Here is a 12,423-nt window from a genome sequence, read left to right on the forward strand (position 1 = left end):
CTTAATCATATTTTAGCTTGAAGGTTTGTTGGCACTGATTTCTAATACTTCTTATTTAAATCTCAGAAATATGATATCTGAATCAAAAATAACTATTGGCCTTTAAACTTCTCTAAACTTGTGGAAGCTTTTTATCCTCCTCCTATTTAAGTGGCAAAGGTTCATGTATCTTACATCATATTTTACATACCATCTGAAAGAGTTGGCACCCAAATATTTATATCAATCTGCCTCATTAGACTATACTTTTGCTTAGTCTAATCATCTGAAAGGAGAATATTTTTGAGAAGCTCGCAATAAATGTCAGGGACAAATGTGGAAGTATGTCATTTTTGAGATAATGTTGCTGGCAACAATAATTTCCAGTAGCTGACTTGCAGTCACAAAAATTTTTTCCTTATTACAGGACAGCTTCTTAAATGTCATCAACATAATTAATCAACTTCTGCCAGAGCTACCACAAAAGTAGGACTTTTTATTTCAGCAAGGCTAGTCCATGATGGGAACTTTCTTAAGGCATCCTGGGTCCAAGAGGAGCTTCAGCATATACATAAGCCTAAACAGTCACACAAGGAGCTTTGATTCATTCCTTGTTTGGCTTATTTCTGCAAGATTCATACTTAGCACTCCTTTTCAAAGGAGAGTGTATAGTAAACAGGAAGAAATTTTTTGTGGAAATATTGTTCTGAGAGTAGAGAACAACATCACTGTGTAGTACAGCATCACTGGATAGGTCTCTAAGAGCACCTGTGAGATAAGCAGAAGCACTTGGAAAGGTACATATATGGTCAACTGTTGTCAAATATAGAAGTGTAGCACCTGAGGTAGGGGGGCTCAGGACAATCATCTAGGAACTTGGAATCCAAGTTTTATCAATATATTTAATCAAAAATTTTTCTTGCATTGTCAGAATCAACAGACGTAGCCATAGACTCTTCTCGAGCTAAGTCCCTAGTGTTATAAAGTAGTTAGAGTGTCATTTCTTAGAGGAAGTCAGAGATGCTCTCTACAGAGTATCAAAGGAATGCTGCCTAGAAAACTTTCATAATTCTCTTAATCAAATCCCGAAACACTACTCCCTTTACTCCCTTGAGATTTGTCTTTATAGCTCATTCTGTAATGCAAAACCTGCCTAGTTGAAATTATTTGATCTTGGTGAATTACCGAGGAAATAATATGAGAAACTGGAATTGGCACAGGCTTTGAGTGGGTGGACAATACCGTTTTTTATTCTGACTTTTCTGTGTACTGTGTAACAGCATGGAGATGTGGTGGTGGTGTATATGTGCACATACATGCAAGCAAACGTATAGAATATTTAAATTCTCTAAAACTCAATTTCCTCATGTTCAAAAGAGAAATGTTAGTATATTTTACAGGGAATTTGATGTATGGAAAGTGGCTAATACCTAGAATATACTCAGTAAAAGAAGCTGTAATTCATATGATTACTGAAGGTTGTGCTGGCAGACAATTTCTTCCAGGGTGCATTGGATTATGTTAGCTTCTCTGGTACATAGGCTTGAAAAAACATGAGTTGGTGTTGAGAGGTCCAGTGGACATTGCCTATTTTTTTCTTATGCCAGATTTATCTTCTGATAACCATATGTACACATTTACACATTCTCCTTTTTTAAAATATTTTTAGTTTGGTTAAATACATAGGAATATATATATTTAATTTTCTGGTTTAAAAATATTTTTATTAATATAAAGAGAACAGATTTCTTGTATTTGAAAAATACAATTCTAAGAACATACAGATACTTCTTTTCATCCCTGCCTCATTCTTCCTGTTTTTTCTTTTAATTTTTGTGATAACATATTTTCAATTTTCTTTATAATCACAGACTTAAAACTCTGCTAAATATACTGTTCAAGAAGTAAAAAGTAGAAAGACCACTGTTCCACAGGAATATAATCAAGTGCTATAAATAATAAATCATAAGATGACCCAAAAAGAGAAATATCTTATGTTTTCTCTGATTTGTGGAAGCTAATATATAAAGTCCCCCCCAAAAAAAAACCCTGATTGTAGACATTTTCCTTTTTAAAACTCCTTCATTTATTCCATTTAATCTCTCCTTTGATTGACTTAACTGTAATCCCTAATCAATATACACCATTGCTGATGTGCTCTACTAATAAGATGTCTACTATTATAAGTGCATTTGTAACTTCTTAAAGTAGTAACTAAGTGGAATTCATACAGAGTTATATTTTGCCACTTAAGGAATAAAATAAGAATAGACAGTTAACCTAAATTGTCAATAAATATAATTGCATGTGAAGCTCCATTTAATAAGAAAGTTGTGATCACCTCAAGGGCAGAAATTTTTCCATTTATCATTATTGAATAGGATCAAATCACATTAACAAACATGGAAGTGATTCAAGTGTGCACCATGAGCCAGACACTAAAACAACCCAGAGAAATGAAATGTGATTTCTATCTTTCATGAAATATGTGCTAAGTGACTTGTCTTGTTTTTTAAGATTTATTTTATTTATTTGAAAGACAGAGTTACAGAGAGAGGTAGAGATAGAGAGAGAGGTCTTCCATCTACTGGTTCACTCCCCAATTGGCCGCAACACCTAGAATGGCGCTGATCTGAAGCCAAGAGCCAGGAGCTTCCCCCAGGTCCCCCATGCAGGTGCAGGGGCCCAAGGACTTGGGCCATCTTCCACTGCTATCTCAGGCCCTAGCAGAGAGCTGGATCGGAAGAGGAGCAGCTGAGACTAGAACCAGCACCCATATGGGATGCCAGCGCTTCAAGCCAGCCTTTAACCCACTGTGCCACAGTGCCGGCTCCACTAACTGACTTTTTTGTTCTAACACACTATGAGGGTACTGCAGATACTGTAGTAAATATGACATGGACTCTGTTTCCAAGGAGCCCACAACTGAAAGAAGCACCAAGGCCCATGTATGTAGGTCTGTCGGGGAGCCAAAAAACACATTGTGTAGCCAAAATAATAAATAGTTTTCTTTACAAAATCAAAGTCAATAGGAATTACATAAAGCAGAGATTGACAGAATGTGGATTGGCAGGAGAGGCCTGATGGAGAAGCCTGGACTACATCTGACCTTAAAGGATGAGGAAGATTTACATATATAGACAGTAGCAAAGAGAGCATATCAGTTGGAGAGAAAGTGAGCAAAAGTCTTAGAAGTAGAAGTGAACATGGCAAGTTAAGAGAGTAGTCATGGTGTGAACTGGCTGGGAGAATGCTAGTAAGTACTGTGAAATTAAAGTGAAAAACATTGGGTGAAACTCAATTCCAAAGACTTGGGAGACAGGCAAATGGGGTTTAACCTTGTGAACCACTGAAGATCTTCAGAGAAACAGGTGATATGATAATTGTGGAGAAGTTCCAATGTAGCTGTTGTCAACTTGGTGTGTTTCATCTGTCTTTATTTTCCCTTCTTGTGTCTTTGGTTGCTACTCTGCTTCCATGTTAAAGTCAGAATGTGCTTTCTCATTTAGGGGGAGCACTGATTCATCAGATCTCAATGACCGAGAGGCTGGTCCCGGGACCCCAAAGAGCAGCCGGAGCAGTGGTGTGACCCCAGTCACTCAGAGGTCACCAGCACCAAGCACACGCAGTGTGACTTCCATCAACAGCAGAGTAAGTGCACAAATGTAAAAGGACATGTAGCTTCTGGGATTTGACCTCACCACCATGGTGTGCTACATTTGAACTCCCCATATCTCAGATCATATTGTTTATGCTGTTTAATGGTAGAAGCTTCTTTATCTGAACTGAACCTGCTGCATCCTTAGCTCCTGATAGGAAACTGAAAGTGAATAGGAAAAAGATACAAGTGCAAAGATAGCATTTGTATGATGGAAGTTTAAATGGCTATATGATTTAAACAAATATAAAGAATGTTTAGAAGGCTCTGATTTTGGTCCTTCATGTTGCTTCTCAGAGAAGATATTCATAAAAGTTGACTGCACTAAAACTTTTCCAAACTGATTTAAATATGGAAAAGTGGAACCTTGAACTTTTTATAGTGTTCTATATATCTGTTAAAGTAGGGGTGAACACATAATGAAGACTTAAATGGCATGTCACATACATAGTATCGCATTATGCATAATAATGTTTCAGTCAATGACAAGAATGGTATCAGAAGATTATATGGCCTAGTTTGTATAAATATACTCTATGATGTTCACACAACCACAAAAGTGTCTAATGACACAGTTCTTAGAGCAGGTTCCTGTCATTAAGTGGCATATAGCTATAAATGCACACATATTTTATATTGATTTTCTCTTTTTTAAATTTTTTCATTTATTTTATTTGAAAGGCAGAAAAAATAGAGAAGGAGAGAGAGAGAAAGGGAACACTCTCATCTGCCAGTTCAACCCCAAATGCATATAATGTCCAGGGTAGGCTGAACTGAAGCTGAGACTTGGAAACTCAGTCCAACTCTCTCACATGAGTGACAGGAACCCAACCATTGAGCCATCACCATTGCTACCACCCCATAAGGTCTGCTTTAGCAGGTTATTGAGCTTTCAACCTCAGATATTCTGATATGAAGTTAAAGTGTCTTAACTGCTAGGCTAAATATCTGCCCTTTGGTTTGTCTTTAAGGAGAAGATGAAAAAATATCTGGATAGTAATATTTTCTTTTATTAAATATTTTGCTGCAGGTCATTCTTGGAATGAATTGGCTAGAATCTACTAGATGTTTTCATTAACCAGGAAACTCAGTGTTGGTACCTATATTTAAGAACTCTTTATATATTAACCACAATTATTTCATTCAGTCAATATTTAATGGAGATATATGATATGTCATACCCTGGTCAAGTAAACACTTGAAGTAAAAGCATTGGCCATGCAGATGTCTGGGGCAGGGACAACACTGATGCTTGGCAAGAGCACGTAGGGGAAAGCAGCTTTACCTATTCGTGCCTGGTTTCTATCTTAAATGGTCAGTGTACTTGCTTAACCACTTTCCAAGATGTTTAATGCCTCTGGAGGAACAGCAAATGCAAAGGCTCTGAGTTGGGAGCCCACATAGCATATTCAAGGTACAAGGAGGCAAGAAGAGCTGTCATGAGTGAACAAAGGATGGGCACTAGGAAATGAGTTCAGAGATGTCACAGACTGCTTAAGGCCTTAGAGACCACTATACATACTTTTGCATTTACTCTAATTAAGATGGGGGAAGCTAGGGGGTAGAAGTAGTATGATATAGCTTCAGTTTATGCAGGATCTGGAGGCTGTATGGAAAAGTAGCTGTGGGGACAGAACAGAAGCCAGGAGATCAAATAGGAGGCCATTGTCATAGTCCCAATGAAGGATTGAATTTTGGAAAAGAGAGATAGTAGTGAAGGTAGCTAGTAGTCAGATTCTATGGATGTTCTTAAGGAAGAGCCAAAGGCATGCAGATGGAATAATAGATTTATTTAAACATCTGCAGTCTAAATTGTACTTGCTAAGATAAAGCACATTTAAAAATTTTGTAAATATTTATGTTAAGCTCAACAAGCAGTTTCTGTTCAATAGCCAGAAAAAATGCATGTGTAGTTCATGATTGCACTCACCTCTTTGGTAAACTAACAAGGAGTGATATATAGCAATTGGAATGGCAGGGACATTGAGCAATCAGAACAGACATGGGCATAAGGCTGGGGCAGTATCCTGGGCCCTTCTTAAATCATGCATTAACCTGGATTGTAGGGAGACCTGGGGTTGTGGATATGTGGGAGCACAGGGAAAGGAGGGAATGCTATTTACCTACTGATACAAAAGAGCTTAGAAAATTTTAAGGTTGGAGTTTGGCCTAGATTTAATACAATGTTTAGGATGTCCATGTCCCACATAGGAGTGCCTGAATTTGATACCTGAATCTAGTTCCTGATTGTAGGATTGTAGTTTTCTGTTAAGGCAGACTCTGGGAGGTGGTGGAGATGGGCTCAAGTAGTTGGGTTCCTGCCACCTACGTTGAAGAAGTGGATGAGCTCCTAGCTTCCTGCTTCTGCCTGACCCAGCCTCAGCCATTGTAGGCCTTTGAGGAGTGAACCAGAGGATGGAAGCATTCTTTCCGTTCCCCTTGAATCAATAAATTATTTTTAAAAATTAACATCTGGTACAGATGTCCCAGTGGTTAGCAGCTATCAGTCCAATAGCCAATAAGTTAATCAAGTTTGTTCTCAAAGCAAGTATTATCTTCCCAAGTACTATTTGAGATTATTACATGGAAAAATCACTTTTGTCGTTTATTAATACCCTTACAACTAACATCTACTTGCATGCTTCTTTATTAAAGAACATCTAGATTTCCCCCACAGAAATTCCTTGTAGTTGAATTGTGAGTATAAAGTGTCTTTTTTGACTTCAGTCTTGTATTCTACTTGGTCTAAGCTGAACTTTTCTAAAGAGAAAAGAAAAAAATTTGTATTGAATAAAAACAAGGCAATATGGTATTTTATAAGGCACGTTTGCTTGTTTCATGATGAAAAGAACAAGTATGTGGAGTTAGATGACAACCAAGTAACAATTTCTCATTTTCTCCCATTTCTTGGCATCTCTTTGTTTCAATGTTCTTTTCTGCTTTAGCTTGTAAGAAGTAAGTTTTTTAAATGGAAAACTTTAAGAACATGCTAGTTTCTAACCTTCCTCTGTTATGGTTGTACCCTGTTAATTTTTGGTTTGATATCCTGAACCTCAAGGGAATGTATTGCATGTTAATGACTATAAAATATTAAGTAGCCTTTTAGTGTTCAGTACTAATACTACTCCCGGTTAGCCTATGGGAAAATTTACCATCAATATAATTGTCACTCTAGAACTTGGTCTTGCTTAATTAAAGGATTCTTCATGTGAACAACTTTTTGAAGTGATGTTGAAAATGGACCTAAACTAATTTACTCACTTGACCTCTGTCACACTCTTTTGATAGACCTTTTTAGTCCAAGGCAATTAGAGGAGTTAGAAGTGATATACCTCCTGCTACTGATATTCTGTGTTGGATAATAATCAAAGACTAAAAATTGTCTATTAAAGCTGAATTGATTAGTATGCTAAGCAAGTGAGAGCCACATCTCTCTGGAGTGAGTTCATCAAAGTATCCCTAATTGTCTCAATTGTGAAGCAAGGCGGGAGTTCCTTTCTGCAAGATGTTGAAAGGCACTTTCTGATTGTTTATAGAAGGAAGATCTAAAGAGTTCATTTTAGATTTGATCTTTATCACAACATGATGATATTTGCATGAACATCAAACTTCAGCCTTATTTAATGCTCATGCATGTTTGGGGTGATGATATGGTCAAGCCCATATGCATGGGCAAAGTTGGGACAGAGTTTTCCTTTATCATGTTCCAATGAAAGCAAGGATGAGACTGAATTTTCCACATGCACAAGCATTTATTAGCAAGCAGACAGCCTCCAAAATCACCTATTCTATAAGCTGGAGAAGCTCCCACTCTTTATCCCTTAATGAACATCGATCAGTGCCATGCATGAAAGTTCCATTTCAACATAGATGTAGCCAACCATATTCTAGTCAACAGCTTTGTAGATAAAAAAAAAAAAGGTGGCAGAGTCTTCTGTTGAATGTGAGTAGAGGATGAAAGAAGTGGTTGAGGAGAGGGGATGTCAAGAATGGGGACAACCGTAAGACCAGACAGACCTCTAAACTCAAGTGCTGTTCTGTGGGTGTGAAGCTTGCCAGATTCTTGTGCATAGTTCATAAGATTAGGGGTACCTGTATCATCATTCTTATTTACCATATATTAGAACATTCACTAATTTTGTGAATGATAAAGTATTTAAACACCATTTTTGCTAATTAACAAACCTCTTAGAATAGATTGGAAATAGAAGTTACTGATAGTTTGGCACATGCTCACTTGGACTTACCCCTAATGGTAAAGCTAGAAATGTGCCATGGGACTCCTAATCCCATTAAGTTGGCAGGTACCAATGCCATCTTACTAGTTAAAGTAATCAGTTTAAGTTCATAATTGATCATAAAGATAGAATTAAGTGTCAAAGGGATCACATAAATAAGACCAGTGTCTGCTAATAATAATTGATAGAATTAAAAAGGAGAGAACAATCCAACATGGGAAGCAAGATACACAGCAGACTCATAGAATGGCAAATGCCCTAAACAGCACTCTGGCCTCAGAATCAGGCCTTAAGGCATTCAGATCTGGCTAAAAAGCCCATGGGAGTTTCTCAGGCATGGAAAGCCAAGACATTGTGGCAAAAAAATGACCTAAATGAAAGATCTCTGTGAGTCAGATCCCAGTGGAAAGAATGGGCCATCAAAGAAGGAGGTACCTTTCTCTGAAGGGAAGAGAGAACTTCCACTTTGATTATGGCCTTGTCTAAATAAGGTCAGAGTTTGTGAACTCAAGAGGCTTCCATAGCCTTGGCAGCTCATGACAAGAGCTTCGCGTAATTACTGACATCATAAATAAGAGTGTCAATTGTTAAATCAACACCAGGAGTCACTGTGCACTTACTCCCCATGTAGGACCTCTGTCCTTAATGTGTTGTGCTATGAGAATTAATGGTAAAACTCGTCTTCAAACAGTACTCTATACTTTGTGTGTCTGTATGGGTGCAAACTGTTGAAATCTTTACTTAGTATATACTAAGTTGATCTTCTGTATATAAAGCTAATTAAAAATGAATCTTAATGAAGAATGGGATGGGAGAAGGAGTAGGAGATGGGATGGTTTGCGGATGGGAGGGTGGTTATGGGGGTAAAAACCACTATAATCCAGAAGTTGCACTTTCTTTTTTTTATTTATTTTTTGACAGGCAGAGTTAGAGAGAGAGACAGAGAGAAAGGTCTTCCTTTTCCATTGATTCACCCCCCAAATGGCCGCTATGGTTGGCGCACTGCGCCAATCCAAAGCCAGGAACCAGGTGCCTCTTCCTGGTCTCCCATGCAGGTGCAGGGCCCAAGCACTTGGGCTATCCTCCACTGCACTCCTGGGCCACAGCAGAGAGCTGGACCAGAAAAGGAGCAACCGGGACAGAATCCGGCGCCCCAACTGGGACTAGAACCCAGGATGCTGGCGCCACAGGTGGAGGATTAGCCTAGTGAGTCATGGCGCCGGCCAAGAAGTTGCACTTTCGAAATTTATATTTATTAAATAAAAGTTTTTAAAAAACAAAGTTACTGATAGTAAGTGTTGGTGTATTATGGATTCCTGATGAGGACCCTTCAAATGACAGTTGATTCCTGCTACAAAGCAATAGACATAAATGTGTTTATACTGAGGTGTATTTTATATAGGAGCATTTTAAAGTAAATTATAGTCAATAAAAGGATTTTTTTCAATTTTTACCTTGTATGAAGGAGCGTGGTTTTGACAGTTCCATGGTTTTGACTGCCACTGAAAGCACCTCTGAGGAACTCATAAAAAGTCATCATAGAAACACTTCAGGCACACCTTCCATAGCAGTGTCTGGGACCTCCGTTTCCTCTGGTGAGTATTTACAATGTGCCTACTTTCTTATAAAAAATTACTAAGTCATATGGAATCCATTGCTCTAAGTGGTATTAAGAGGATGATTCATGATTAGAAAATAATTGTCCATTCTCTGATTTATGGTAGTAGGCCCAATCTGTGGGAACTGCTTGATAGTGAGCCCAGGTATTCATTGGATCTCTTGACTCATGCAAAATCCACTTATTGAGTGCATACTCTTGCCAGGCTTCATCACTAACTTTCAGAACTATATCAGAATATCAATACAGGAATATAGGAAATAAAAATGGTTCCAGGATGTGCTTGAAATAACAGATAAGAATACATCAAGAAAATGATGGTCAGATATGGTGGTCAGAAATTCCATATATTCAGACAAATAAATCATTCCATGGTTTAAATAAGGAGTTATCTGAAATCAGCATTATGGGATGAATAATTACCCCTTTCACTTGTATGTTACATTCAAATATATCATTTTATTTCACTATCACAATAATCCTATAAAGTGAATATTAATAAAATTAACTTTATTACCTATGAATAAGAAATCCATTTAGATAAATTTACCATAATTATGATGTTTATGTTCCATATATATGGAACTAAAATCATGATGAAATCCTCAACATTAAAAACCTAATGATCAGGGCTGGCGCTATGGCACAGTGGGTTAATGCCCTGGCCTGAAGCGCCGGCATCCCATATGGGCACTGGTTCAAGTCCCAGCTGCTTCACTTCTGATCCAGCTCTCTGCTCTGGGCTGGGAAAACAGTAGAAGATGGCCCAAGTCCTTGGGCCCCTGCACCCGCATGGGAGACCTGGAAGAAGCTCCTGGCTCCTGGCTTCTGATCAGCACAGCTCAGCCATTGTGGCCAGTTGGGGAGTGAACCATTGGATGGAAGACCTCTCTCTCTCTTTCTCTGCCTCTCCTCTCTCAGTGTAACTCTGACTTTCAAATAAATAAATAAATCCTTAAAAAAAATCCTAATGATGATATTGCTTAAAGCCTAACATTGGTTTCTGTGTGCTGAGTTAGTTGGGGCGGGTGTGGGGGGGTGTCTCTCCTGGCCTGCTAGTTCCCCAAGAGTTTTCTGAATGTGAATGTGTATGGTCCTTGCTGAATTTCACTCAGGAGTAGGAAGGTGGTTAACTGCTTACATGAAAAACTTAAAGTAGACTATAGTCAAACATCATAGACTCTACTTCTATTACTTCTACTCAACAGCTCCTTTTTACTAATTACATACTCTGTGTTAGACACTATGTTAAGCACTTGTGCAGTGTTAAACCTCAACACTTTATTGCTGTATCCCATCTTTCTCATTTGTAAGCAATTATATCTCAGCACAGATTTGGCATAGAGCTATTCTGATGTATAAATTGTCCTAGGTTGGTAGATTGTCCATGGTATTACTGGGAATGAATTGGTTTTAGCTTAGTATTTTTAAAACTGAAAGGTAGATGCTGTTTTGATGAAAGAATGTCCTGGTACCTAAATAACAGAACTTTGTCTCAACTCATCAATGGTCCCTTACTTTTTGTAGGAAAGAGTTTTCTGTATCATTTAAAACTGGCAGTTTAGAATTTGTTGGCTTGCATTTTATGTCAACTATGAAAGCATAATGAATTCTCAAAGTATTGAAATCAAGAGTTGTTAATGTTTTATTTTTTCAAACTTAAGAAATCACTCTAAGAGAGTTTTTCAAAGTCTAGGAGCAAAGAAGAAAATTAAACAGTTTAAAATTTAGCATTTGTAAAGCATATATATAGCTGCAATTTTTAAAAATTTATTTACTTTTTTATTTGAGAGGCAAAAAAAAGAGTAAGAGAGGCAAAGAGAAAGAGACTAAGCTACCATACTGTGGTTCATTCCCCAAATGCCACCAACATCCCCATACTGGAGGTCAAAACCAGAAGCTGGGAACTCATCTAGGTCTTCCATGTAGGTGGCAGGAACCCAAACAAAGGTGCACATTAGCAGGAATCTGGAATCAGGAGTAGATCCGGGACTTAAACCTAAGAGCTTCAGTGAGGGATGTTGGCATCCCAGGCAGCATCTTAACTGATAGGCCAAATGCCTGCCCAAAAACTTGGCACTTTTTTATAGAGTACTTACTCTCCTGTAATCAAAAGAGAAATGGACACATAAATACTGGTAAGACAATCTAAGGCAATTTCCAAAATACTGTTGAAATGGGAGTGTTTTAACGTAAATAACATAAAGTTGCTGACTATTGCTTCCGTGGCATTACTGTGCCCTGTGTCTAAAAAGAATTGGCATAAATTTGAAACATTTGCAATGAACAATGCAAACTAACAACATAAGCTGATTCACATGTTTCTTTCTCTTTTCCTCCCTGCAGACCGCAGTCGATCTGAGTTAGATTTGAGTGAGTCATGCACTGATGACTTAGAGGATTCTGTAAGCATAAGAAGCAAATCCGTTCCTGGGACTTTAGACAAAGACATGGTAAGTTGGATGTGGAAGACAGCCTAATGGTCATGAGGAAAGAAGGATACAATCTTGCCTCAAGCAGTTCCGCTTTTAGGTGATAAAGAGTTGCAAGTGAAGTGAGGGCATAGGATACCTCTTTCTGTTAGTCTTCACAGTCAACTGTGATTTAGAAAAACGAACAGGTAATCAGGTTAATGAGAGGTGATTATTTCTATAAAAATATCTATTGATAGGATTTCAGTTCCTGGCTGAAAGCATATCACTTAACCTAAACCTGGGAAGTGAGGGATCCCAGCCTTTCCTAAACCAAATAATATTAGACTTACATGATTATATATTTCATGTGAACAATTCTTTTATAAACATTAAATTGGAATCATTGTGAAATCTATGGGGTTCAATGCAATGTTTCAATACATATATATTTTGTGTAATGATCAGATCAGAGTAATTGGTATATCTGTTACCTCAAACATTTATCATTTGTGTTAG

General features: G+C 37.8%; 1 protein-coding gene across 5 annotated transcripts in view; it reads left to right on the top strand.

The window, feature by feature from the left end:
* SYTL5 (synaptotagmin like 5) overlaps positions 1–12,423 on the top strand; it is a 323,995-nt gene that overhangs the window by 274,007 nt on the left and 37,565 nt on the right. For all 5 annotated transcript variants that reach the window (XM_051827009.2, XM_051827010.2, XM_070066530.1 and 2 more), the window contains 3 exons: positions 3,489–3,630; positions 9,341–9,470; positions 11,840–11,946. In XM_051827009.2, the coding sequence (XP_051682969.1) occupies positions 3,489–3,630; positions 9,341–9,470; positions 11,840–11,946 (379 nt within the window). The remainder of the gene's footprint in view (positions 1–3,488; positions 3,631–9,340; positions 9,471–11,839; positions 11,947–12,423) is intronic.

Source organism: Oryctolagus cuniculus, chromosome X, assembly GCF_964237555.1.
Source record: "Oryctolagus cuniculus chromosome X, mOryCun1.1, whole genome shotgun sequence".
Classification (NCBI taxonomy): Eukaryota; Metazoa; Chordata; class Mammalia; order Lagomorpha; family Leporidae; genus Oryctolagus; species Oryctolagus cuniculus.